The 27663-nt window shown below is 53.3% G+C and overlaps 3 protein-coding genes across 11 annotated transcripts in view; 2 read left to right on the plus strand and 1 right to left on the minus strand.

The window, feature by feature from the left end:
* Window positions 1–11940, plus strand: part of TP53BP1 (tumor protein p53 binding protein 1) — a 38656-nt gene extending 26716 nt beyond the window's left edge. For all 3 annotated transcript variants that reach the window (XM_048481728.1, XM_048481730.1, XM_048481729.1), the window contains exons 18-23: window positions 17–220; window positions 368–553; window positions 2253–2347; window positions 3561–3760; window positions 3954–4099; window positions 11636–11940. In XM_048481728.1, the coding sequence (XP_048337685.1) occupies window positions 17–220; window positions 368–553; window positions 2253–2347; window positions 3561–3760; window positions 3954–4099; window positions 11636–11847 (1043 nt within the window). In that variant the 3' untranslated portion in view covers window positions 11848–11940. The remainder of the gene's footprint in view (window positions 1–16; window positions 221–367; window positions 554–2252; window positions 2348–3560; window positions 3761–3953; window positions 4100–11635) is intronic.
* Window positions 11941–12589: 649 nt separating this feature from the next.
* TUBGCP4 (tubulin gamma complex associated protein 4) lies at window positions 12590–26934 on the minus strand. Of its 7 annotated transcripts, none has more exons than XM_048481731.1 (18): window positions 26880–26934; window positions 25547–25722; window positions 25004–25108; window positions 24036–24089; window positions 23681–23737; window positions 23048–23127; window positions 22584–22785; window positions 21472–21637; window positions 19695–19819; window positions 18593–18643; window positions 18358–18463; window positions 17957–18064; window positions 16298–16436; window positions 15912–16089; window positions 15591–15725; window positions 14877–14993; window positions 13324–13463; window positions 12590–12769 (listed from the first exon to the last, which is right to left on the minus strand). In XM_048481731.1, the coding sequence occupies exons 1-18, from the start codon at window positions 26917–26919 to the stop codon at window positions 12754–12756; spliced, it is 1995 nt and encodes a 664-aa protein (XP_048337688.1). In that variant the 5' UTR covers window positions 26920–26934; the 3' UTR covers window positions 12590–12753. The 7 variants fall into 7 exon arrangements, with proteins under 7 accessions (XP_048337688.1, XP_048337689.1, XP_048337692.1 ...); XM_048481732.1 differs by having other exon boundaries at window positions 25540–25722; window positions 26880–26918; XM_048481735.1 differs by lacking the exon at window positions 26880–26934 and adding an exon at window positions 26687–26827.
* Window positions 26105–27663, plus strand: part of IQGAP1 (IQ motif containing GTPase activating protein 1) — a 71812-nt gene continuing 70253 nt past the window's right edge. Inside the window, exon 1 of the mRNA XM_048481726.1 lies at window positions 26105–26286. Coding sequence (XP_048337683.1) covers window positions 26238–26286 — 49 coding nt within the window. The 5' untranslated portion in view covers window positions 26105–26237. The remainder of the gene's footprint in view (window positions 26287–27663) is intronic.

Consider the following 27663-nt stretch of genomic DNA (forward strand, 5'->3'; position numbering starts at 1 on the left):
TGACCTTGTGACCTAGATAATCTGGTGGAGGGGAAACGGAGGCGACGCAACAACCCGGGGCCCGGCAGCGCCTCAGGCAGCCCGACCGCTGCGCGCAAGGCCCCCGAGAGTCCGCAGGCTGCCGCTCCCAGGGTGCTGTCGAGCAAGAGGAAGCTGATGGCCTCTGAAGAGGAGGGGTCCCCAGCTAAGCGAGGGCGGCGATCAGCTGCCACCAGATCAGGTGAGTTTCTGGGCGCGCCGCCCTCTGCTGCCCGAGGCAGTGCTGTGTCCCTGCGAGTTCTGGGCTGCCTTCCCGAGGGGGTGAGGAGGCGTGCCCCCTTCCTCCCCAGCACGGCACGGCTGCAGTTATGGGGCCCTTTCTTCACAGGGGAGGGGACGGACCTGCCTAGCAGTAAAGACTCTGGAGACCTCCTGGCCTTTGATCAGCGATGGGGGCCGTTGCCCCACAGCAAGACCCTCTTCCTGGGCTACGCGTTTCTCCTCACGATGGCAAATCCCAGCGACAAACTCTCCAGCCCCCAGAAGTCAGCAGTCAGCAGTGAAGAGGAGGCAGGTGAGAGCCCAGCGCCCCCGGGCATCGAGTGTGGGTGAGGCCTGCAGCTGCACCTGACCCCGCTTGTGTGCGAGGCGTGCAGGGAATGCAGGCTTAAGTCACTGGGGATGCTCAGAGTACTTGACAGGGGAAGGAGGATTTGGGCGGGGTTTGAACGGGGTGAGGAGCTGAGCAGAAGGCTGCCGTGCAGGAGGGAGCTGGCAGGCCCAGGTGCTAGAAGGGGCTCCTCCTGTTGTGTTGGTGGCAGAGAGGGCTGGGAAAGCTGGGGAGGAGCAGGGGAGCTAAAAGAACTCAACAGGTGGAGGGGGGGGCTACAATTTAGGGGCCGGAGAAAACGAAGACGAGGAGTTTGGGTTTATGCCCCACCTTTCTCTCCCATAAGGAGTCTCAGAGTAGCTTACAAGCTCCTTCCCTTTCTCTCCCCAGAACAGGCACCTTGACAGGCAGGTGGGGCTGAGAGAGTGTTCAGTGAACTGGGACTGTCCCAGCGTCACTCAGCAGGCTTCGTGTGGAGGAGTGGGGAGTCAAACCTGGTTCACCAGAGTAGCTTCTTCCACTCACATGGAGGCAAATTGAGCCTGGTTCTCCCGTACGCCATGAGGAAGCTGGGGGGTGACACGGGGTCGTGGAGGGGGCCCAGGTGCAGAGCCCACCCAGAGCAGAAGAGGTGGCTCCGCCTAGAGTGTCTGCCAGCTGCGGTTCTTCTGACACTGTGATGTTTTGACCTGGCAACTCCGAGGCCAGTGGGGGTGAGCAGTCGGCAGACGGCGGGGCTGGATTTCAAGCGTGCTGGCTGTGGAGGTGCGGTGCCTTTTCCTCACTGCTGCTTCAGTGGTGATGTTGCATCGATCACATACCGATACGGAAATAGGCTGCGTGTTTGACTAGCAGGGGCCCCGCGTGCCGCAGTGGCTGGAGTGCTGGCTGGAGGCCTGGGAGTCCCGAGCTCAGATCTGCACTCTGGCTGGGACGCTCACTAGATCCCCTTGAGTTAGTTTCACGCTCTCAGGTGGGGGCTGCAGGGTTCTTGTCAAGATACAACCTGGGAGAATGATGCAAGTTACTTTGGGCTTCTAATGGGGAAGAAGGTGAGGGATAAGTAAAACAACTGGACACGAAATGAACGGCTTGCTGGTCCTGCATGACCCAAGAAGGGAAGCCGCTGTAGGCTCTAAGCGGAAACTGTTCACGCAGAATCCGTCAGGGAGTCCTGTGCCTCCTGTTGGTCTGATTCTCGGGGGTCAGTGGAGGGGGGAGGCAGCTAGTGTTGGCTTCCGCTTCAGGAGCCACTGGGGGAGAAGGTCTGCTTTCGTCCTGTGCGCCAGAGCAAGGGTTGTGCAAAGCCGGCTCTGGGCTTGAGCTCAGCTTATTCCAGACAGCAGGCGCTTTTCTGGCCTGGGTGCGGTTGTTTTTGAATCCCTCTTTATTTATTTATTTATATTTATTTATTTATTATATTTGTAGACCGCCCCATCCCCTAAGGGCTCTGGGCGGTGGACAACAAGCGTCATAAACAATACAGCAATATCAGTTACATTTAAAATCAATCAATCAATAAATACATAAGTTACATAAAAATTACTTTGAGGGGGGTGGGTGGGTGGGGAGGTGAAGCGCTGCACGGAGGGCAGGAGCAGCAGCCCTGTCTAGAAAAGTTCAGCGTGTCAACCAAGTGCCGGGGCTTTCTGCTCTCTTCCAGAATTCTCAGAGACAGCTCCTTTCAACAAACACTACATTGAGCTACAGCTGCAAACTGGAGGCGGTTTCATTCTTGAGGACTTCAATGACAGCCAGGTCAGAACTCTGATCTTCCTGTGTACACGTTCCCTTTCAAGGATCAGGAGGCCTGAGAGCGTGACGTGGACCCTTCTCACCTGGGCCTGCACATGCTGCGTAAACTGTCCCTTACTGCTTGCCTCACCTGATGCAAAGCATAAACAAGGGTTCCCAATGGGGTGCCCCTGGGCTTCATAACACCTGCTGACTTTCAGCCGTAGCCGTCATTTTGTGGCTGGCAACCTTTTACCCCAGCTGTTTTGTTGCTGTGCTAGAATGTGAAATGTTGTGGGAGGGATAGGAATATAGGCAATATTTTCTTTCCTGTTAAACCTAAACTACTTGCTGGTTTAAGAATGTAAAGGCATCTTTCATAGTTTAATTAGTATATAAAATTGTACTAGCTGGCAAATTCATGGAAATTAAAACTAATATTAAATCTATTTCCTACAGCAAAAACTGCAAGTGTACTCCTCAGCATTCGAGGAGTGGTTGCCAACTGTTGTACCCTGTGCTAGCATGACACATGGACCATAATTTTTGCCCCCTGAGAAGTGGGACAAGATAAAAAGCACATTATATAGTAAACAGACAAAATTATGTCAGTATAGAATTATAACTGGAGGCGCTTTCAGCATGTTTGGAAAGTTGCGGGGGGGGGGGGGGGGGGGGCATTCATCCCTGAGTTTTTTCAGGCCTTCACATCTCAAGTGAAGTGGGAGCTCCAGTGTAGAAAATGGGGCGCTTGAGTTCTTTCTGAGGAGTTGCTGGTTGTCGGTGATGCTGGTTTCTTGCATAATAACAAATTCCACGAGCCCAGAATTCCTTGTGAAAAAGTGTGTGGTTGTGTTCTTTGTGTGTGGGGAGGGGTTCTAGTCAAAAGTGGATGAGCCAGTTTATGTAGAAGCTCCTGGGGTGGGGGGTGGGGGTGGGCGCCTGAATCGTGGAAGCGTTTTTTTAGACCATCTCTCTTCAGAACTGCCAGATCCTCAGTAAGTCCCCTGCTCAATCCTCCACTTCTAACTGACACACGGGTCTTTCGCTAGTAGCTTTGTGGCTGGATAAAGGACTTTGGGTAGCATTGTTGTATCTGTCTGGGGAAAAGCACTTTGTGAAAGGGTTAATGTGTGCTGCTCTGGTTGTTGACATACAAGAGCCCTTTTTGAGGTTTAAGAGCCTTTGCTCGAAAGCCACCTGGCACTCCCTTCTCTCTCTCTCTCTGCTTTTGCAGTGCCGTGCAGCCCACCAGTGTTTCCTGATCGCGGATCAGCACTGCCGCACCCGGAAGTACTTCTTGTGCCTTGCACAAGGGATCCCCTGTGTTTCTCACCTCTGGGTCCATGACAGTTGCCATGCCAACCAGCTCCAGAACTACCGCAATTACCTGTTGCCAGCTGGCTATAGTCTGCTGGAGCAGAGACTGCTGGAGTGGTAAGTGCCTTGGTTGAGACTACAGGGCAAGCAACTGGCCTTCTTGCCACAAAGCAGCTAGTAGATTTGGACTGCCGTGAGCAAAGGCATTTCTCCTGTGGAAGAGGAGGAGGGAAGGTGTGCTGAGGAAACACGGTAGCATAGGGTAGTGACTCAAACTACTTAACAGCAGCAGAGTCCCCATTTTTCCTAGGCACCCCCGAGAGAACCTGTTCCATAAACTGAAGGTACTTCTTGTATCGAACGATCTGCAGGACTTCCTGGAACTCTGGGCTGAAGTTCTTATGATTGGGGGAGCAGGTTCTGTTAAGAAGCATCAGTCTGACACATGGAGCGAAGGTAGGCGAAACAGGCAGGCGGCTGTGGGACGTCTCTCAGGCCGCGACGGGGTGGGCTTTGCTGTTCGCCTGGGCACGGAGGGCATTGTCCTGTGCTGCCCTTTTGACCCATCAGCCGTTTCCTTCCTTGCAGAATTCACCTGTCTGGGTGAATTCTGCTACTGCTGTCTGTGCTGCTGCTGGGAACACCTCTCCATCCACTGGCAGGCAAACGAGAGAGCCAGTACGGGGCAGACCCAGGGTCAGAAGCCCAAACTCCCAGTCATCCTCAACCTTGCTGGGACAAAATGCGGAGGGGAGGCCCACGGACACTGCCATGACTTTCTCCAAGGAGCGGTGTCAGACGGGGGCATTGGCCACCTCCACCCCTGAGCCAGTCACTGCTTCAGCCACAAGCTCAAAATTGACTAGGCTAAAACAAAACAAAGAAACAGAAAACCCAAAACACAACGAAAGAAAACCAGCCTGTGCTTCAGACTACTGGGAAGGACAAGTGGATGGAGGATTTACCAGAGAAGCCAATTCTCCACTTCCCCCTACTGGTCTCCCAGTTCTGCATCCTTTTTCTGCCTTAAAATGTTATTACTTAAACAACCTTAAACAAGTAAACGCCGCCTGCACACGTCCCAGTTTCATCTGCACTGTACTGACACTAAAAAGAAAATATTACCACTTGCTCTTTAAAAACATAAAGTCCACCATAAATGATAAAGTCCCTTTTTGATGATGACAGTTCCAGCACTTATTTGGCACATTTTTATACATCTTTGCCATTTTTTTGGTGTTATATACCAATGGTACATCTTGTTAGAAAAGGTCTCTGTCAAAGTAGAGATTCGTGTGTATTCAAACCCCTTGGACCACATATTTTCCCATGGCTCAAATTGGATATTACACCCAAAGTTGGCAGCCCATTTTATTCTGCATTCTGTCACCTGCTCTTCTTCTGTTTCCAATCTCAGCAAAAGTTTGTACATTTGTAGATAATTCCATTACAGATTCTGTCTTGGTGTCATCAAAACCATATAGTTCTTAAATCTCACTGTTTGAATCTTTCATGTAGTTGTGCATAACAAAACCCATCACAAATACCCTTTGCTTGTAATTGTTCTCTAGTTTTCATTTTACATTCCCTTTGTGAGCAATCTAAGATATTGCGATAAACAATCCATCTCTTTTCAAAAATGCTTCTTGTGGTGATAGCTGCCTTGGTTTTTTTTTTTTTTACAAAGTTCAAGTTTGAATTTATTCCACACCCTTAGAATGGGGCTCCTGATATAATGGTTGTTAAAATCTTTATTAACTTTATTATATCAAACAGGCACGCCGTCCAAATTTCAAGGCATATCCTTTTATGTCGGTCTTCTGTTTCTCAATAGGAATCCATTCTTTCATCCAAACAGCACAACAAAACGCAGTTTCAAACTGTAGGGCTGGGCTGGGCCTCCAGGTCCCTGACCCCTCATTGCTCCCCTCTGCACCTGCTCTGTTCTGTCTGTCCTTTTTGAAGTGAGGCCTCCAGAAGCGCACACAGGACTCCAGGTGACTCCTGACCAATGCAGCGCCCAGCGGAACTATGACGTCTTGTGGTTTGGATGTTACGCCTCTGTTGATGCACCCGAAGGCCGCTTTGGCCTTTTGTGTCACTTCATCTCACCAGCTGTTCATATTTAACTTACTGTCCACCTGTACCCCAGGATCTTGTTCACACACACTGCTATGCAGTACTTCATCCCCCTATCCGGTATTCGTGTTCCTAATTTTTGTTACCCAGCTGTAGAATGTGACCCTTATCCTTGTTAAATTGCATCATGATCACATCTGACACTTTTCCAGTGGGTTCAGATCTCGCTGAATTCTACATCTTCTGGAGTGTTTGCTGCTCCTCTCAATTTGGTATCATCTTCAAATTTAATAAATAGTCCCTCTACACCCTCATTCAGAGCATTTATAAAAAATACTGGAAAGTGCCGGTGCTCTGCATGGCTCCCCCTTCCATTCCCACGAAAGCCGTCGACAGCCTGCTCTTTGAGTGCGATTCTCCAACCAGTTCCCTGTCCTAGAGGCCAGGCCACCATTCTCTGGTTTGCTCATCAGGACATCACGGGGAACCCTGTCAAAGGCTTCACTGAGATCCAGGTGAACAACATCAGCAGCAGCAGCAGCAGCGTTCCCTGGATCCAGTGAGCTCATCACACGATTATAAAAGGAAACAAGGGAGGACCTGTTGGGGACACATCTGTGAGAACATAAGAACATAAGAACAAGCCAGCTGGATCAGACCAGAGTCCATCTAGTCCAGCTCTCTGCTACTCGCAGTGGCCCACCAGGTGCCTTTGGGAGTTCACATGTAGGATGTGAAAGCAATGGCCTTCTGTGGCTGTTGCTCCCGAGCACCTGGACTGTTAAGGCATTTGCAATCTCAGATCAAAGAGGATCAAGATTGGTAGCCATAAATCGACTTCTCCTCCATAAATCTGTCCAAGCCCCTTTTAAAGCTATCCAGGTTAGTGGCCATCACCACCTCCTGTGGCAGCATATTCCAAACACCAATCACACGTTGCGTGAAGAAGTGTTTCCTTTTATTAGTTCTAATTCTTCCCCCCAGCATTTTCAATGACTGCCCCCTGGTTCTAGTATTGTGAGAAAGAGAGAAAAATTTCTCTCTGTCAACATTTTCTACCCCATGCATAATTTTATAGACTTCAATCATATCCCCCCTCAGACGTCTCCTCTCCAAACTAAAGAGTCCCAAACGCTGCAGCCTTTCCTCATAAGGAAGGTGCTGCAGTCCCTCAATCATCCTCGTCGCCCTTCTCTGCACTTTTTCTATCTCTTCAATATCCTTTTTGAGATGTGGCGACCAGAACTGAACACAGTACTCCAAGTGCGGTCGCACCACGGCTTTATATAAGGGCATGACAATCTTTGCAGTTTTATTATCAATTCCTTTCCTAATTATCCCCAGCATAGAGTTTGCCTTTTTCACAGCTGCCATACATTGAGTTGACATTCCTATGGAACTATCAACTAAGACGCCCAAATCCCTTTCCTGGTCTGTGACTGATAGCACTGACCCCTGTAGCGTGTATGTGAAGTTTGGATTTTTTGCCCCTATGTGCATCACTTTGCATTTTGCTACATTGAACTGCATTTGCCATTTCTTAGCCCACTCACCTAATTCTATCAAGGTCCGCTTGGAGCTCCTCGCCCAACTCCTTTTGTGGTTCTCACCACCCTACCACATAATTTGGTATCATCTGCAAACTTGGCCACCACGCTTACCTGACACCCCTACTTCCAGGTCATTTTATGAATAGGTTAAAGAGCACTGGTCCTAATACGGATCCTTTGGGGACACCACTCCCTACATCTCTCCATTTGTGAGAATTTCCCATTTACACCCACTCTTTGCTTCCTGTTTCTCAACCAGTTTTTTAATCCATAGGAGGACTTCCCTCTTATTCCTTCTCATTGCTGAGTTTTCTCAATAGTCTCTGGTGAGGAACTTTGTCAAAAGCCTTTTGGAAATCCAAGTAGACAATGTCCACTGGTTCCCCCTCTCTCCATCATGCCTGTTTACATCCCTCAAAGAACTCTAGTAAGTTTTGTAAGACAGGATTTGCTCTCTGCAAAGCCATGCTGACTCCTTTCTCAGCAGGTCTTGCTTCTTCTTCACATGTTTTATAATTCTTTTATCTTTAATGACAGATTCTTACTAATTTACCAGGAACAGATGTCAAACTGACTGGCCTGCTGTAATTTCCCGGAGTCCCCCCTAGATCGCTTTCTTAAAGATTGGTGTGACATTAGCACATCTTTCCAGTCTTCAGGGATGGAGCCTGATTTCCAAGGATAAGTTGCATATTAAAGGGTGAGAGAAGATCAGCAATTTCATGCTTGAGCTCTTTAAGAACTCTTGAATTGGTGAATGCAATCTGGGGCCAGGGATTTGGGTAACATTTAGTTTATCAATGGCTGCCAGGAACTCTCTCTCCTTTCCTTGTCTACCACTATCTTTGTTAGTTCCTCGGATTCGCCTCCTAAGAAGCTTGGTTCAGGTGCAGGAATTTTCCTCACCTCCTCTTTGGGTGAAGAACCAGATGCAAAGAATTCATTCAGCTTTTCTGCAATCTCCTGTCATCTTTTTAGCACAACCCTTTGTTCCTTTTGTCATCTAACGGGCCTACCAGCTTTCCCCTTTGCTTTGGCTCTTCCCTAAGCTTTTGATGTACTTGAAGAACTTGTTTGTTACTGCTGGTTTTGATGTTCACAGCCATGTGTTCCCCATCATAATCCTTTTTTTTGCCTCCCTTACAGCTAACTCTGGCTTCTCTTTTGCCACCATTTGTGTTCTCTCTGGTATTCCTTTTATCAGTTAAGTTGGACTTCCATTTTTCTAAAAAGACATCTTTTTTTTTCCTAATAATTTCCCTCAAGCGCCCCTTTGTTAACCATGGTGGCTTTCTTTTGGACTGGAAGCTGCCTTTCCTAACCTCTAAGTGAACACATTCCAGCTGAGCTTTGTGTGACTGTAGTTTTCTTTTAAATAATAGCTTGCCTCCAAGCATCTTGGACATTTTTTGACTCTCTTGATTTTCCTCCTTTCAGCTTCCCAAGCACTATCCCTCATCTTTGAGAAATTTCCCTTTCTGAAGGCAAATGTAACTACATTAGTAGTTGTCACTTGTTCAAAGCATGCAGAGATACTTGAATCTGACAGTTATTTGTGGTCGCTGTTCCCTATCGGCTCAACAACAAGCACTGACTTCCCAAGCATTCAGGTCCCAATGGGTCCCACATAGAATTAGATCTAGGATCACATCTCCCCCCCTGGTTGGTTCTACAAACCACCATCTGCTCTAAGCCACAGTCATTTAGCATATATCCAGGAATGTTCTCTCCTTACTATGACCTGAACATTGCATTTTTCTCCAGTTTATATGGGGATAGTTAAAATCAGCCTTCACATTACCACGATGCATATTTTGCTTTTTAGTTGGCCTCTCTAATTTCTTTTCCATCTCAGAATCCTCTTGTGCGCTTTGGTCAGGGGACGATAATATATTCCTAATGTTAAACCATGCTTCACCCCCCTGGTATTGATATCCACAGTAGCTTCTGTAGGGGAATCAGCTCCCCCCAGCTGCATTGTCTATTTTTCTTATGTGACACTCATGCTCTCTTTGATGTAGAGGGCCACCTCCACCCCCTATCACGCCCTGTCCTATCCTTTCCTGTAGAGAGCTCTGTAACCTGGGATAACCAGCATCCCACTGGTTCTCCTCATTCCACCTCATGTCTCTGTGAGTGCCCACTATATCAATGTCCTCACTTCAAAACTCTGTAATCTCCTCCAGCTCCCCATTTTAGGTCGAATGTTTCTTACTTTCATTAGCATACAGAGACACTTGTATACTCTGTCTCTGTCCCTAACCTGGGATTTTCTATGTGTGTTTTTGCCCTTCCTAGCCTTTTGTAGACAGAATACTTATCAGTTATCACATTGCTGTAAGCTCTTCACTTGTATGTGGTTGGATTTAAAAAAACCTCCTTCTCTGTCTGCATCCCCTATGGACTCTGTAGCCTCCGAACCCGAAGTCACCTCCCAGCTCCTGTCGGCTTTCCCAAGGATCAGTTTTCTAAAAGCTGTTCTGCCACCTTTTAATGTGTCAGAGCCAGCAGCCTGGTTCCCTCTTTGGTTAAGATGAAGCCCCATTCCTTTGGTGGTACAGGCCCTCGCCTTACTCCCAAAAGGTGCTGCTCCCCAGTTCCTGGACAAATCTGAAACCCTCTTGCCTTTGCCACCACCTTCTCTCATCCACGCATTGAGACCCTGTATCTCCGGCTTTGCCTAGCTTCGCCCTCTTGGCGTCGGAACAGGTAGCATTTTCAGAGGAGAATGCCACCTTGCTTGGGGGTCCTGGATTTTAACCTTTTTTTCCTAGCAGCCTAAATTTAGCTAGCTTCCAGAACCTCCTCGGCTGCATTTCTCCTAATGTCATTGGTACCTAATGTGGGACCACAACTGCTGACTCCACCCCAGCACTGTCGCCTAACAGCCTATTCTAGACGTAGCGTGGCACATCGCAGCGAACCTTCGCACCAGGTGCAGGCAAGTCACCATCGCGGGTCATCAACGCCTGTCACAAACCCAACTTCTATATTCCTGGGATGATCGAATCAAACCCAGCCTACAAGGAGCCCCCCACCTCCCCTTCGCCAGGGGTATCCTCGAGTGCGAGAGGGATATCTGACCACCAACTAAGTGAAGGGGTCCCATCTAAGGGGAGACATCCTTCCCCACCACAGACTGGCAACCTCTGGTCACCCAGACTCTCATTCTCCATGCCATCTGAAGAGATGTCACCTTGGGAGTGGGACCCGGCTGCTGGGTCCCTGAAAGCCTTGTTTGTTGCCCTCTCTGCCTCTCTCAGCTTCTCCAGGTCTGCCACCTTGGCTTCAAGAGAACGGACACGTTCCTTGTATGCCAGGAGCTCATTGCAGCGAGGGCACACCCACGACTTCTGGCCTAGTGGCAGATAGTCATACATGTGCTGACTTCCTCGGATCACGAAGTTGTTCTTCAGATGCTTGCAGATTGATCCCTTCAAAATTTGCTTCACTCTGTTCCTTGGGACAGAGATCTCGATTATTAAGAGTGAAAAGGAATTGCGGTGCAGACGCTGACTTTCATAGGCAGGCAGTGATACTGATGAACTGACTTGGAGAAAGGGGCTACTCTTCAAAATATTAAAAGGAGCCAGCAACACAACCAAGGACTGACTTTTGTTTACCCTCCCAGAACAAAATACTGATAAAAGTAATTCCCTTGCTATACAATATCACAACCCCCCCCCTCCTATTGTCTAACATCCCAAGGTGCCCAGATCCTCCTCTGTGTGCCTAAAAGAGGGGAAGAACCTCCTCCAGGACAGGTGAGTTGGCATCCGACGGCCAGAGGGAACAGCGAATTCAAGTGGGACGGGGGAGCGTGTTACCAGAATGTCTTTCTGCACAGTCACTGCAGGGCGTGTGGGAACACAGAAACGAACAAAAACGTTTCAGAGCTCAAGACTTTTTCTATAACCTCACTCATGCAAACAGTCTGTCTGCAGCAGCACAGGTGGAGCAGAAACGGTTCACAAATAACGGCAAAAAAGGAATGTGGCCCTTCGTGCAGAGGAAGGACAGACTGGTTGGGGGATGGGTGGCCCTAATCCGGCTCTGGGCCTAGTTCCCCCTTCAGGGAGGGTGGCTGAGGGTGGCAGTGGAAGCATGGGGTGGTGGTGGTGGGGGGTTTAAAGTGCCCGAAGGCTGCTGAGCAGGGAAAGGAGACCCCCCCACCCCCTCCTCCAGGAATCCTCTTCAGAGGCAACCTGGAGCCAGGCATGGGGTGGGGGGGCAGCGAAAGCAGCTTGTCCTCTCTGGGATCTGCCTCTGGGGGTTATGGGGCCGGCTGCTGCAGGCAGACGCCAGGCAGGGAGAGCCCAGTGGTTTCACCGCCTCCAGGCAGTTGTTCTTTTCCCCCCGGCAGATGTGGGTTTGGGTGTCTTTGATGTGGTCGTGACGGACAGTTCCTGCCCAGCAGCCATCTTGAAATGTTCTGAAGCCTTGCAGCTGCCCGTGGTCAGCCAGGAGTGGGTCATCCAATGCCTTGTCGTGGGGGAGACCGTGGGCTTCAAGCACCCGCAGTATTTGCTGGGCCCTCCTGAAGCAGCCTTGCCGCTGGGCGTAGGCGGCACCTGATGCAGCCTTCTTGTATCTGTCAGTTGACTTGCGCCTGATGTGCTATAGTTAACTTTTTATGAAAATAAATGCTCAATTTTTTTGTTGTGTTAATGGAATGCTGTTATTCTGCTGTCCTTGGCACCCAAGAAGAGCGCCTTCCAAATCAACTCGAGCTCATTTGTTTTCTTAGGTTGGCTGTGGATGAGTTAAAAGTGGCCGGTGTGTGTGTGTGTACTTCTGTCACGCCCATGCCTTCTCACTGCTCTGACCGAGTCTGTCGCCTCCTCCGTGCCCTTTTCATGAACCCACCGGACATGCCCCTTGTGCCTCTGCACTTGCTACCAGTCGGGGGTGGGGCACTAATAGGGCCACAGCTCAGCAACACTCCTCTTTCAAGGCAGAGGAAGAATGAACGAAGCAAGCTTTTTCTAGGCTCAGAGAGGGACTTTCTGCCGCAGGGTGCAGAACCCAGGCTGAGGGATGCTGTCTGAATCTGCCAGGGCTGTGGGCAGGCCGTCACAGAGGCTGGCTGGAAACCTGTTCTCTTGCCCTTCTCAGGTGCTCCTACCAGACAATCCTGCTTTGTGCAGCCTATAAGAGGAGTAGAGAAGCGGCCCTGGTTCATTGCAGACGGACGCTTGGTGGTGGTGGGCAGAGAAAACCGCCTTTGACCAGTTCTGCAGCCAGGCAGCTTTGCCAGTTGCTGGAGTGCAGAAGAGCCCCGCCCTCCTCCTCCTGAAGAAACTCCCAGACAAGGAAAGCGGAGCCAGCACTCTTTATTGAAGCTTGTTAACTTTCCTGGTGGTTAAAGAAGGGGGGTGGGGCCTTGGTGCTGGGTGGCTGCCCCCACGGGTCCTGCTGGCGCTCTTGCATCCTTACACTTTGCTCGGGCAGAGACTAATCCTGGCTCCAGCTGAGGTGGGTTCAGTCCAGCCCGACGCTGCGGAGGAAGAGGCAGGGTTGGGTACAGGGGGAAAGCACACCTTAGCCCATACGCCCATCTTCCCACGGCAGGCACACAGGAGGACCGCTCTCGGGAACAGCCAGCTGTATCACATACTTCAAGCAAATCCCCCCATTCAGAGGTGGGGAAGTGAGCTGCCTGTTCCCGCACAAGCACTTCCATCTCAAGACAAGGCCTGGGGTCTTCCTGGCACAGCCAGGCTACCCTAATCTTGAAGGCCGGCATGGTAGGTGCCCAGAGGGAACGGGCCTGGTTTTGATGCGCTATTTAGGCATCTCGCTGCCTTCTGTGCCTTGGTCCAATGCTGTGCAATGGATCACGGCAGCCCGGGACCCCGGATGAACCTTCCAAGGAGTTTTTTGGGGGACAGAGAGCAGCCAGACTGCGCAGAGAGGTCCTAGAGGAGGGCAAGGGACTGAAATGAGGCCTCTACCTCTTGCCCTGCACCCTTGTGCCCCCCCCCCCCCCCGCCTGCTGCACGCGAGAGGTATGCCTGGCAGTCCCCAAACAGCCCCTTGGCCCAACTGTACCTGCCCAAGGTGCCTCCAGCTTGAGTGTAATACTTGTTGTAATCCAAGCGCAGCAGCAGCTGAGCCAAGTCAGAGTTGATCTGGTGGTTGTGAACACTGGAGAGGATCTTGAACAGAAGTGAAGACTGGCTGCTGAAACCCTGCAAGACAAACACACACCGGCCCTTTCTCTCGTCTCCACCACAAGAACAGCCCTCCTGTATCACACCACCAGTTCACCTAGTCAGGCACAGGGCACTGAAGCCCTGGCCCTGGCCTTCAGTCAGCCTGGCTAGTAGTAACAACTAATGCACTGGTTCTCCAGGAAAAGTCCCCAATGCAAGCAGACATGGCTGTTCCCACGGGCAGTGAATTCTCCACTTGGTTGCCCTCGCCTGCACTTTCCCCAGCCAACAATGTCCCTGTGTAGGTCTAGGGTGAGGATTATTTGAAAATGGGGGGTCCTTGCTTGTGGGATAAAATACTTTTCTAGCTCAGAAATGGACTGGGTAGTAAACCGAAGTGGTGGAGATTATTCTCCCTCTCTCCATCGGCGGGTGGGGGGTGGGATACCACCTCTGGACAAGGTCCAACAATCCTGAAAGGTTTCCTTAGATGAAGCCCAGTTTGAAGCGATTGCCTCTGTTGTACAAGCACCCGCCCCTTTTTGACTATTGTCAGGCTCAGGGCAGCCAACAATTAAAAAACAGTCAGGTAAAATACCTGCTGCAATTAAAAGCAGCAGAGGAAAGAAAAAGAAGACGGGGGTACGGAGGCCAGCTACGAAGCAGCCACTGATGCCTCAAACGCAGGCCGGGGTGAATATCTCAGCCATGTAGGCTCCGTAGACTGGGAATGCCAGACAGGCCTTCAGGGTGAAGTGGTCTGATCACGGCACTGTGTCCATCGAGATCAGATGAACACCGTCCTCCACACTAAAGATCAGACCCAGCGTGCGCTCGGCTTGATGTGTGGGGCCTGGAGAGTCACAGTGCTGCCGTGGAAGGCGTGAGCTCTGAAGCCTGTGAAAAAGAGGCTACGGGGGCATAGCTGTTGAAACCCCTCAGAACGAGCAGAAAACCACTCTGCACTGCCCCACGGCAGACCGACACAAGCCATGCCGAAGGTCCTGGGGAGGGGGGTCACCCCGAAGGAGAGAGGCTTCCCCTCCGTCAGTCATTCTTCAGAATCGAGAGAGTTCATCAGCTTGGAACAGTCAGGAACAAACAGCCTCCGTGGCTTCACTGGCCACACTGGAGGGAGACACGCAGCTTCTCTCATGCTACTGAACTGCCCTACCCCAGGGGGAGAGGACGACACAGGGCCATGCTCAGGCTTCCCTTTGACTGCCCCCGTCATTTAGTCTGGAGCAGGAGTGGCTTGTAAGTGTCCCCTCTCCTCACATGCAGAGGAGTGACAGTGATGCTCTTCTGAACATCCTGCCCAAGGGAAGGCTCCATTACAATCACAGGCAAAGAGGCCCCTGCTCAGCCTCCAGAGGGTACCGTAGGGATGCCCGGTCTCCCACCCCCTGCAAATCCCAGGCACAACAAGAAGAGGAGGAGTGGGTGTACCTTGGCCAGGATGCTCAGCTGAGCGGCCCCTCGCTCATCCAGCGGCCCGAGGTTCTGGCTCACCAAGGAGCAGAAGCTGTGGCAGAGATCCAGGATCTCATTCAGGCAGTGGAAAGCCTGCAAAGAAGCACAAGTGTGTGAGGGGCACACCTGTGGGCCCCCTGGCCACGCAGCAGCCTCAGCTCTGTCCGTCTGGGGCTCCACATCTCGCCCTATGAACATCCTGGGACGTCAACTGCTAATTCAGTTTAATTCATCTCCCTCAGTCTTGGCCAAGGGAACCATTTTGATGCTCATGAAGAGCTAGCCAAGCAGCAAGCCAGTCTGGAGTAAATTCCAAAATGGCCCCACATGCCTCTGGGGTAATGCTTTGGGAAACGACCACGGCGGCATTTCGGCTCAGCTGCTGCTGCTCCCACTGAATAGCCAACAAGAGCATACACACACGGCACTGGGGGGAAACCTCCCTCGCGGGGCTACTCCTGGTGCTAAGTGAATTAGCAATGGATTTTAGTGATTCCCCCATTTATGCTAATGACTAGGGAGGCACTGGAGAAATCGCTTAAGATGCATAACCGTCCCGTGCCCTCGGGGCGACAGTGGCCCCTTCACACGCAGCGTGTGTTCACGTAACGCTGGTTCCACCAACTCTTGCACATCTATTGGCTCCAGCACTGGAGCTGCATGAGCCTCGTGGGGCTAAGAGGCGCTCACTGGTTTCAGCAGGATGAAGGACTGGGCCAGGAGGTTGCTCAGGAAGTGGTCGTGCGCCAGCCGAATGCTCTCAAAGTCACGGGTGGAATTGATCTGCTGCAGGAGCTGTGCAAACTGAGACTCCAGGACATCCACCTGGGAGCAGGAAGGCCAGAGAAAGAAAAGGAAAAATAAGGCCATCTCTGCCAGGGCATCTCAGGAGGGGGGAAAAGAGACGTCTGCCCGCAGGAACAGGAGCAGCAGCAGTTCTGGATCAGGGCCTCGCCAAAACCACCCCTGCCAACCCTCCCAAAGGAAGGAGGAGATGCCCGGAACCCTCACCTGCAAGTAATACTGCAGATTGTCCACAAGGAACGTCATGTGATGCCGCATCCGCCACTTGATGGCGCCAGATCGGCTGGATTCCAGGCTCTTGCACTGCATCTGAAGAGCCCAACAGTGCTGCAGCTCAGCCTGGACTCGCCGCACACTTAGAAGGTACTTGAACACAACGTTGTATCTGAAGAAAAGTGCGGGTCACAGCTGGACCAAGCCCTGGGCAAGGAGCCTCGGCCGAAGCCACAGGCCCTGCAGCAAGCAGGGGGAGCCTCCCCTCTTCCCAGAGCACCTGGACTTGGGAAAGATACATCACACAAAGCAGTTCTTCCCAACCAACCACTAAGCGCCACGGCCGCCTAACAGATGCCCAGGAGAAGCCTGGCACTCACTTTTCCAGGACAGCCGGTGTGAAGAGGATGTGCAGAGGCCACTGTACTTTGTAGTGGAGCCCTAGTGCAGCCCAGCCAGAGGTGGGGGATTCGTGGGGAGACAATTCTCGAGAAGGGGTTTCACGACCTTGAGCAACATCTGAAACGGAAGCCCAGGTGAACACTGGAGACAAGTTCCGTTAACAGAGACCCCCCCCCCCCCCCCGGGGCAACTGTCAGAATTGATGAAGGAGAGACAGAAGGGTATTCTATGTTCTTTGGGACTGTTCCCTTCTTCAGAAGGGAGAGACAGCTTAAGAAAGATGACTCCTGCATGGAGGAGTCGCTTCCTTTCTAAAGCAGGAACAAACTGCAGCAAACATGGACTCTGCGCAGCAATGGGGCAAATGAGGCACAATGGTGCTAAGTGTACAATGGTGCACGCTGGACAACTTTAAATAGATGCTGATGGGTTCTCAGCTAGAGAGAACCAGCTGGCCGTTGTGGTGGGGAGCTCCATGAACTTAGTGTGTGGCAGCAGGTTCATGATTAGTGGGAAAGAGACTGAACATACAATGCCACTGGACGGTCCCGTGGCAGGGCCTCGTGTGGCCTGCTGGGCAGAGTTCCACTTTCTGTATCTCAAAAGGGCTATGACAGAGTTGGGAAAAGTGCCGAAAAGAGAATTCAAGATGGGAGCGAAGTTTGAGCACCTTCATATGACAAGAGATTTTTTTTGTTTTAGAAAAAGATGAGTCACAAGCGGGGGTGGGGTGGGGTGCATGATAGAACTTTATAAAACTGCATCTGGGCTGGAAAAACAAATGAGAAAACGTTTTCTCCCTCCCATAACACTAGAAGTTGATGAGCAACAGGTTCAGGACATACAGCAGGAAGTAAGTTTTTTTTAAAACCCAGAAAGTAGAAGAAGTAATAGTGGTAGAATAAGAGTTTGGATTTATACCTTGCTTTTTTCTCCTTACAAATTCATTTCCCTTCCTCTCCCCCAACAGGTAGGGCTGAGAGAGTTCTGACTAGCCCAAGGTCACCCAGCAGGAATGTAGGAGTGGGGAAACCAATCTGGTTCACCAGATAAGACTGCTGCTCACATGAAGGAGTGGGGAACCCAATCCAGATTAGAGTCCTCCTGCTCTCACCATCACACCACACTGGCTCTCTAATTAAAGGGTGGAGTTCCTTTCACTGCTAGGGTGGCCATGAGTATAGGTGGTTTTAGAAGAGAGTCAGACAGATTCACAGAGAAGGAAGGGCCCACGCATCGCTGCCAGCTGTGGGGAGTCAGGGGAACCTCCAAATCCAGAGGCAGCAAACCTCTGCACGCCAGGGCTGGGAAGCAACAGCAGGGAATGCTGAACCTGGGGCAATGGTTGGCATCTGTCTACACACAGGATGCTGGGCCCAACGGATACGGAATTTTCTCCTGCCTCAGCTGAAGAAGAACTCACAGAATCCCCCTCATTCTGTAGCACAACCACCTGGTGGGCAGTTCACCACCTCCCTGTTTTATAGCTGGGGAAAGGTCTGCTTGCCCCTCTCCATCGAGCAAGACGGGGGTCTAGGGTCTGAACGCCAGTCCTGCAAGTGGAGGAGGACTGATCCTTCGCCAGAAGGGCCAGGGGGATTTGCACAATTGCACACGACCGTGCCGGCCACACCCACCTCTGTGCTCCTTCGCATGGTAATGGATGGTCAGGTGAAGGAGAGGAAGGAGGTTGTCATCGTCCAATAACACTTTGTGGGCCGACTGCTGGAACGCCACGTTGACATCTGAGACAAAGGCAAGAACGGGCCCCGTCAGCTGGCACAGATGCCAACGGCTCCTGTCCCCGCCCCCTTTTGAGGCAGCATCACATCAGCGACGCCTCACTGAGGTGAGACGGATATCCCCTCTCCACCTGCGTGAGGCAGGCTCTCCATGGAAAGCAGAGGATTGGCCTCCACACACCAAGAGAAACCCAGAGAAGGGAAGTCCCCGGCCATCCCTGGCTGAATGGAGACACCCCACAGCAAAAACAGACCCCCCGAAGCCCCCTCCCTGGGAAGAATCCCCTGATACTTGCCATGCTCAGTCACAGCACTGGGAGGTGTCTTCAGCATGTGCTGCGCCGCATCAATGAAAGCCTGAAACAGCTCCCCTCTGCCCAAGAGATAAAAATCTTTAATAACCTGAAAAGAAAGCAAGCAACAGCGAAGGCATCACGGTTTCCAACTGAGACTCACTCTGCCAGCAGGAGCCAGCTCTCCGGAACCCAGGAGAAGGCGATTTGGCAGCTCAAGGAGGAACTCGGCATTTACCTTCAGCTGTCCTATGAGATCTGATTCTTCTACCATCAGCTTCCACAAGTGCTAGGAAGGAAGAGAGGGCAGCCCGTCAATATCCCAAGCCAAGAACCCCCCTAACAGCTGAGAGGTGCAGCCACCTCTTCTCCACAAGAGGCGACACACATACCCCGAGTCGGCCCACTGGCCTGTCAAGGTCAGTATTCGTAGGAAAGAACAAGAGTCCGGCAGTGCCTGAGAGACCAACAACACTCCTGGCACAGTGGAAACTTTCAGGGGTGGCAGCAGGCTTCAAATACGACCCCACTTTGATGTCAGTCGTGTCTCTTCCGACTGGGAGCAAATCTCCAGGGTCTCTTGCCTCAATCTCCCACCTGCCCTGATTTGAACTTGGGACCTTCGACACCCAACGCAGATGCTCCACCAGGGAACTGTGGCACAACCCTCTGGTTGCCAACCCCAGGTGGGGCCTGGAGACCCCCCAGAACCAGTTTCCCTGGTGTTGCTTAGCACGGCGACTCTGGCATTACACCCCCCCCCGAGGGACCCTCCCTCCCCAGGCACCCCCCCCCAAACTCCAGCCATTACCCAGCCTGAAAACAGGCAACCTGGCACCCCCCCCCCTCCGCACACTCTCTGTGTACACAGTTTTCATCCGACTGCCTTCGCTGCATGAGCCTACTACACCCTCAGTGGCCACCTTCCCTCAGTTGTGTTGTTGTGAGCCCCCCCCCCCCCCCCAAAAAAAAAAAAGAGAGACCTGCCATTACAGAATGGGGCACCCAATGAAACTGATGGACACATAGAATGGAGAAGAGGAGATCCTTCTTTACCTAGTGAGTAACTACTGAGTGGGATCCACTGCCTGTGAACTGAGCAGTGGCTTTAAGATGGCCGGAGTCAAGTTCATGAAAGGCCTGTCTGTCAGTGGCTACTGGCCCCTGTGCGTGAAGGGAACCGCAGTGTTTAGAGGCCGCACGCTGGGAGGCAGCACCAGAGGTCATGTTTTAGCCTCTAGGCTTGTTTGCTGGCCTGCCATGTCTACCGCGGGAAAACAGATGCTGGACGAGATGGCCGAGCAGACTGCTCCGCAGGGCTCCTCTTCTGTTGTGCTGACCTCGGCCACAGTGCTCCGGATCCAGTCCACCACAGATTCAAAGTCCACCAGGTTGAAGACAGACTGCTGCTTGAGGCGATGCAACTCTGCAGCGAAGGTGTCCTCCTGGTTCTTCAAGATGGACCCTGAGGCACAAGGAAAGGGCAGTCTGCTCAGGAGCTCTCCTTCGTGTGCTTCATGGGGCAGGAGGCCCTCTTTTGCCATCCAGTCATAAGCTGACTTACGGCCAAGACCCTGCAGGGTTTTCAAGGCAAGAGGCTTTCAGGGGTGGTTTGCCACAGCCTGCCCCCATCTCCTGCTCCTGGCATTCTTGGGAGGTCTCTCATTCCAATACTTGCCGTGGTTGAGGCAGAGTGGCCGCGAAAGGCCCACGGTTGCCCAGCAAGCCTCCGCAGCAGAGGGAGGGTTCGAGCCTGGATTTCCCAGATGCTCGGCCAACACTTTACCCACCATCCTGGGCCTCATGTCCTTCATGTCCATGGAAAAGAAGGGAGACCCACACTATTCTAGGCAAAGAACACACCGTTCTAGCTTACTCAGCAGGGTCTTTTGGAGGACACCAGACGAGTCCCACTGATGGTTCCACTAAGAACAGCAGCTCACGCAAAATGTCAGAAATAATCAAGGGGTTCTGTCCCACCCTGGTGAACCTTCGCTGAATTCCTGCATTTGTTTCTGAATACCTTAATACAATTAGTGGGGGGGGGGGGGCATCACAGATGGAGCTGCATTTGTTTCTGAATACCATAATAGTGGGGGGGGGGGGGAGATCACAGATGGAGCTGGGACTTGTGAGGTGGATCAAAGGGGAAAAAAGTTCTGCCAGAAGTCTCAGGCACTTGTGGTTGCACAATGGGACACCTGAGAGGTTTTAAGTATCCAAAGAAGTTAAAATGGGAACAGTGGACCTACCCTTGCCCAACAAGGACAGGGCAAAAAGCAGTGTCTTGTGGAAATACCTCCAAATGAGAACTGGGGTTAAGGAGCGAAGCTTGCTGGCTTTGGTGTTTTGCTGATCTATTACCTGGGCCTTTTGCTGTCTACCACAGTCCACCGGCCCCCCCTCTAGTCTTACCACACAATCCTACTGTGACTTGTTTTAAAATACTGCCTCTCCTGAACACTGATGACTGAGCAACCACGAGTTCCTGAGGAATAGCGGGAGAGACTCCTCCCCTCCTGGGCAGGGAGCAGGGTGGGCACTGTTAAATTCGCGCGTGGCAACTACCACCCAGGTGAGGAGCGGTTCAGCTCTTGACAGCATGGCCAGGCCTTGAGCTAACCCTAGCCCTTTAGCTGCAGGAAAGCGCTGACATGCTGAGGACACCTCCTTGGGATGGATGGACACACTCTGAGGAGCCAGAGATGAAAATGGGCCTCTTGCGATGTGCTGGAGCCTGGTGAGCACCCACCTCGGCCCACGTGCCTGATCTCTACTCCGCTACTTCCTGCTGGCACTGAGGGGTCCACAGCCAACAGGACAGTAGTCTCCAACTCCACTAGGCCATCCAAATGCAGGACTGTCACTCACAACTGGGCCTGATTATAAATGCTGCTCCGCAAGGGAGCCCAGCATTCTGGCACCCGCCCGTTGCCTGACCCGCTGAGGCCCCTTCTGCACATGCAGAATAATGCACTTTCAATAATGCACTTTGCTGCGGGATTTTACTGTTCAAAATAGCAACATCCACTTGCAAACGATTGTGCAAGTGGACTGAAAGTGAATTATTCTGCACGTGCGGAAGGGGCCTGAGCTAAACGAGCTGACGTTCCTTACCTTTTTTGGTCAGGCTCATATTCTGGCTCTCAAACATCTGGATAGACTCTCCCACAAATAGGATTTTCTCAGCAACGCGCACAGGGATGTAGGAGGGCAGCATTTCTATCCGCAGGGAGAACTGCTTTGGCGAAGGGGCCAGCATGTTTTCTTCTTCAATCAAGCGCTGCCAACACAAGAATTGGTCGAAATGCAGGGTGCAGAAAGAGACACAAGGATGGAAGAGCAGCCACACAACAAACACAAAGTCAAGCAGCTTTTTCAAAAGTCCCGAATGGCACTCTCGTTTCCAGCCAGACCGGATGTGGAATGGGGAGGGCCCCCACCACCCGTTTTTAGGATGAGGGCCCCGTAGGATGTCCTAGCAGCACAGGCCAAAGGTGGATGCCATCTCCTGTGATGGCTCAAAGGCACCAGTAGGGAAGAATCTGCCTGAGCAAATCTCCCCGTCGGTCATTGAAATGCATTAACGGTCAACCTGACATTTAAGTAATCAGGAAGGCCAGAGCTTCTGCCAGAGAAACCAGCTCTTGCCTCAGGACTGCACTGCGGCTGTCTCCAGTCCAACCGAGGAGATGTTAACTGATATCATCAAGGTTTCCTTTCAGTTTTTCTTCAACACACTAGTCCTATCCTCCTTTTTCCTAACTGGGAAAGACCACCACCATTTGAACCAGAACAGCCGCAGAGTTGTGATTCAATCAGCTTGCCCTAAAATCTAATCATTTCTGGACACTCCCCAGGCTTCAGTCATTAAGCCAAAGTGTCCACTTCTTGAGCTGCCTTTCTCCTGGGAAGAGTAGCTCTCTTATTTATTTATTTATTTATTTATTTATTTTTTCAATTTATATACCGCCCGATCCCCGGTAACATTACCAGAGAGCCAAATTGCCCTATAAATTAACATGCCACCTTGCAGTCAGTGCCCAGTGTTTTCTGGACCACCTTTTGGTTCAGTTACGCTGCATGGCAGCTGTTCTCACCCTATATCTTTGGAGCTCAACACGGGTCTTGAACTGGGCCTCTCAGGACTCCCGCACAAGAGGGCCAAGCGGTAAGATTTCCAAGCTGATGTCATGGAGAGATCTGAGAGAACGTATGCCACATCTCACCATATCCTGCAGCTCTCGTAGTTGTTTCCCCGTCAGCCCTCCAATGCCCAGATCTTCCTCTTCCTCTTCAGGCTGAGAAGGGACAATCCCTGAAGAAGGACCTTGCTTGATGAAGAACTCCTCATGCTGGTCCAGGAGTAGCCCATGCAGCATCCAGGCCGAGAGCTGTTTGTACAGGACAGCATGACACATTGCTAGCACCCTGGAACAGAGACGGCAGGGAGGAAGAGGCTGCAGGAGATACAGGAACTACCCTGGCTACATCTCCACACTCGCTGGGCAGTCCCACATCACCCAAGTGCTGCAGCAACAGTGTACTAAGAGGAGCAGGGTGAGGGAACTCCCCAGAGAGCCAAGGAGCAGCGTCATTTGCTGAGAGAGAGATTCCTGGCACAAGATATTTAGTATTCTTCTCAAATCTAGGCCTGCCCCTGCTCAGGCCGACCCCAGCAGAAGCCTCTTACTGTTCTAAGGCGCTCTGCACAGGTGGCAAACCACCACGGCTATGCTGGTGGACGACCTCCAGGATTTGACAGCCATGAATCTGAAAAAAGACACACAAGAACTGGTTTTGATTCCCCTGCTTTTCTCTGCCTTCAGGGGTCTCCGAGTGGCTCACAATCACAATCCCTTCCTCACCCCACAGCAAGCACCTTGCCAGGTGGGCGGGGCTGAGAGAATTCTGGGAGAACTGGCTTCATGTGCAGGAGTGGGGAATCGAGCCTGGTTCACCAGATCAGAGTCCACTGCTCTTAACCGCTATACCACACTAGGTCTCTAGAAACGTTTCTTGTCCAGGCACAACTCGGAAGTTCTGCATGGTCCAATTCTATCAGGTGGGCTTCAGGCAGTCCTCAGACCTCCCCTTGGGCCAACTTGGAAGCAGCTGAATTTGTCTTAAACACCTAACAAACATCTAAGCAGTTCTTTTATTTTTCCCACTTCCTGTTTTTTTATTCTGATGAGCTGAAAAGGACAAGCGTCGTCTCAGTTATTTGAAGGATTCTGCTACCTGAGGAAGCAAGGCAAGAATCTGCGAAAACGGGAAGTCTGAACTAGTGAGGATGCTAAATGATTGTGTCTCCATCAAGTGGTACCTTCTGGGTCCTGACCTGATCCACCACAACCATCAACGAAGGAAAAAGGAGCTGGAACTGCAAAATCAGAAGAAAAATGGCTAATTACAATGGATGTGGAGAATGGGCACCACTGGTCAGGGAATGAAGCAACTGGTGGAGTTTCGCTACCCCCCCCCTCCCCGGGCCATCCCTACAACCTGTAGGATGTCAGCCCAAGAAATGGGAGGTTTTGGCGTTTGCCCCAAGAAAAGCAGGCTCCATTCAAGGCTCTCAATTATCACCAGCTCTTCAATGCACTCTGTCCATGTAGGTGTGGAAAGAGGTTATCTGTCCCCCAGTGGAAGCCTGTACCCCACAAGCAGGCAGAACATACCTGGTCCAAGGAATAGTTCACATGTGAAATGGTCAGGTGAGGATCGGCCAAAAACTGCCAACAACAAAGAGGAAAGGGAGACAAGAATAAGACTTCCTGTGACAAATATAAAATTTCCAGAAATTCTAAAGCCATTGTGGTTGGGGAATACAGTGGAAAAATTGGCACAATTAAAACATATGCTGCATTTTCCTATCAAGTCTAGACTTTGGTAATCTTAAAAACAAAACGCATCATTTGTAACTTAGGCAGCATATTTTCAAGTGGGTAACTCTGGCCAACTTGCAGCAGCAGAATGGAATCTGATCAGTGAAATTTTGCAGTTCATAAGCTTTCATGAGTCATTTCATGACCACCACTAAAAGAACAAGGGAGATGTGGTGGACTGAAAAAAGGCGAACCTAGTTTAGGTGAGGGAAAAATGATGATTCAAAAATTATCAGATGGTCAACCTCAACAGTCAATTCCAGTAGATATTTTAAAATGGTTTATTGAGGAACCTATCTGTAAACACTCGGAGAGACAGGGCATGACAGCTAAACCCTTTCTCAGCTTTCTTAGGAATAAGTCACATCATGCCGATCTTATCACTGTCTAATCTGGCAGCCTGCTCTGTTCCCCCCTGGCCCGCTGATCCCCTCATCAGTGCTGAGTCTCCTCTCCCTGCAGCTCTGACAACAAAGGGTTTGACGGGCAAAGCTCAGCCCCGAAGGCATCCCTTCCCCAAACTGGCCAGCCAGCCAGACACTTGAGCCACCAAGGAGTCCGTCATCAGCTGCTCTTTATGGCAGCCAGGAGGCCAGCCAGGCACCCTCATGCTGAACACTGTGACTTGGTGTCCACATGAATGGTAGGCTGGAAGCCAGGTGGGGGTGAGGCCAAGCCAAGAGCGGCCCCACCCCACCCTGCCCCACAAGTGCTCATGGCCCCCGAGTCTGTCGAACAGGTGGGCTGACGCTCCTCCTCACCTCTTGCTCCAAGTCCAGGAGAGCTTGCCGGTAGGGCTGCAGGACGGCATCGAGACCGGTGCAGAAGGCGCGCAGGTAGATTCCTTGCTGGGTCAAGTGGGAATCCTGAAAGCAGAACAGCAGGTGGCTTCTTCAAGCAAACGCATATCTAGGGAGGTACGAGCGTGACCCAAGTGGGGAAGCTTGAGTGAGGGGTGCGAGGCAGCCCAGAGCCCACCCCACCCCACGGACTGTGCCCAGCCCCTGAACTCCACTGGCGGGGGCCGCAGTTCAAGGCTGGGCCCAGGTCTGGGTGGGCAGAGTTTAAGACTCCCGCAGGTGAGCCCTTGCCCTGGGCTCCGCCTGTAGTAGCCAGCACCAGGTCTCCTGCGTGCCCGCGCGTGAAGGGGAGGGGGCCCGGGAACCAGCTGCCTCCCTTCCGCAGCCTGCCGGGGGCGCCGGTGGGCAGAGGACGCCCCCCCTGAGAAGAGGGCCCGTGGGGGGGGTCTCCCCGCGTGACGCGCGCTCCGTCCAGGTGGGGGGTGGGTGGGCGCCACCTGCGGCTGCTGCTGCGGCTGCTGCTGCTGGGCGGGCGGCGGGGGCTGCGGCGGGACGTGCTCGGCGGCGAAGTGCTCGATGAAGTCTCCGAAGCGGACGTAGAGGGCGCCCAGGCGGCAGACGCGGGACAGGAGGCCGCTCTCGCTGGGGTGCAGGAAGGGCAGATGCTCCGGGGGGCACACCTGAGCGGGAGGGGGGCGAGAGGGCGTCAGGAGGGCGGGGCCGGGGGTGGGCGGGGCCTCCTCCTCCTCCGCCGCCCTCCCGCCTCCAGGGCGCCACCTGCAGGTTGCCGCCGCCGCCGCCGCCGCCGCCGAAGAGGCCTCCGGGGAAGCCGCGCAGCGCCAGCAGCAGCTCGTGGATCATCCCGGCCCGGCCCGGCCCCGCGCGCGGTACCACGGGAAGGACCGGCGGCGCGTCGTGGCGCGGGGCACGCCGGGAGGCCCTGCCCCCCCCCCCGCGCCCGAGCATGCGCACAGCGGCCGACGCCTCACGGGCGCGCCTTCGGAGGGAGGGCGGGAGGGGGAGGAGGAGGCGGAGACGCGGGGCGGGGCGTCCTCGGCCGGGGCCCCGCCCCCTCGCCGCCACTCCCTGCCCGGCCGCGCCCTTCCTCTCCGCTCCGCGCCCTGCCTCGGTGTGGCTGGTGGGTCCCCGGCCTCGCCTCGCAGACGCCGCCGCCGCCGCCGCCGCCGCGCCCGCCATGTCGGCCCTCGAGGAAACCGACGGCCCCGCCCGGCCCCACTACGGCTGTGAGTCCCGCGGGAGGGGAGGGGCGGGGCGGGAGCGGGCGGGCGGCGCCACTTCGGCCGGGCGCATCGGGGGGGGTGGGGTGGGGGTGGGGGGGGCCCGGGTGGGTCCTCTCTGGGCCGCCGCCGCCCCCTCCCGCGGAAGACAGCGTGCCTGGGGTCAGGCCGAAGAAGCAGGCGGCGAGGGGGAGCCCGGCCACCCCCGCCCTTCTCTCTCTCTCCCTCTCTCTCTCGGTGGGGCGGGGCGGGGGGCCCGCCGGAGCCCTCGGTACAAGGCCGGGAGGGGCGTCAGGCCGCCGCCTCCCCAACGAGCCCCGCCGGCCCGGGTCCCGCGCAGAGACGACGGGCGGAGGAGGAGGAGGAGGAGGAGGAGGAGGGCCGCCCCGCCCCGGCAGCGGACTACCTGGCAGGGCCTCCTGCAGACCCCCTCCGTGAGCGGAGGCGGCAGAGCCTCTTTCCCTGCCGCGGGCGGGCGGGGGCTGCGCGCTCTGGCGCTCCGATCCCCCGGAGAGGATCCCCTCCCCCACTGGCGCCCGGGGCGGGGCGGGGCGGGGCTGGGGCCGCCCTCCCGGCAACGACGGTCTCAGCGCGCAGACCTCTTGCTGTGCGCGAAGGGGCATTTGGAGGTGGGGTCATCCGGGCCACGTGCTTTACCACCTGCGCTGGCGAGCCGTGCCTGAGGCCCCTCCCTGCTGCCCCTGCCCAGGGCTCCCGGCCCCGCCCCCGGCCCCGCCCCCGGGGCAGCTCTTCTGCTTCCACCGAGGCCGTGACCCTCCGCTCGCCTGCCTCCCAGGAATGGAGTCCACCCGCGAACCTGGGGTGGCTCTCGCTCTGTCGTTGCCCTTGATAGCAGAAACTGATCATTCCGGAAAAACTCCCCAGCTTGGGCCCTCAGGTGGGACCTGTGGAAGAGAATAGAATCGCTCCAGATACCAGGAACTACAGTTCCCATCGTGCTCTGTCAATTGGAGTCAGAGACCTCGGTGCTCTCCAGATGTCTGTGGAACCAGCAGTTCCCATCAGCCTCTGTCAATTGGCCATGCTGCTAGGGGCTGATGGGAATTGTAGTTCCTGTGAATTTATCTAGGAGAGCCGCAGATGTTCCTACTCCAATGCAATCTATACTATGATGCTCTATTTCTTTCTAGGAAGTTTTCAGCTGATCGAAGGTACCTCAAGGGTGGGAACTTGAAAAGCAGCTGATGTAAACAAGGTCTCCCAAAAGATTTCCACGGCTGACCCTACTGGTCATTTCGGGCCATCTGTTCTATGAAGCTGAAACGCGCCCTTCCCCTTCTCTGTGGAGGGGCTTTTTGAGATTGTTCGAGGCGATTAGTGAGGAACGGGAACCTGTGAAAGGGCTGTTGACAGGTGCAGGGG

This window comes from Sphaerodactylus townsendi, linkage group LG17, assembly GCF_021028975.2.
Source record: "Sphaerodactylus townsendi isolate TG3544 linkage group LG17, MPM_Stown_v2.3, whole genome shotgun sequence".
Classification (NCBI taxonomy): Eukaryota; Metazoa; Chordata; class Lepidosauria; order Squamata; family Sphaerodactylidae; genus Sphaerodactylus; species Sphaerodactylus townsendi.

Excerpts from the sequence above, each read along its gene's own strand:
- TUBGCP4 (XM_048481737.1), bottom strand. The coding sequence starts at position 25,903 with ATGATCCACGAGCTGCTGCTGGCGCTGCGCGGCTTCCCCGGAGGCCTC. Across the intron at positions 24,090-25,003 it reads TCCTGGACTTGGAGCAAGAG|TTTTTGGCCGATCCTCACCT; the intron begins GTGAGGAGGAGC and ends TGTTGTTGGCAG. Across the intron at positions 14,994-15,590 it reads CCTTCATCCTGCTGAAACCA|GCTTTCCACTGCCTGAATGA; the intron begins GTGAGCGCCTCT and ends GCTTCTTTGCAG.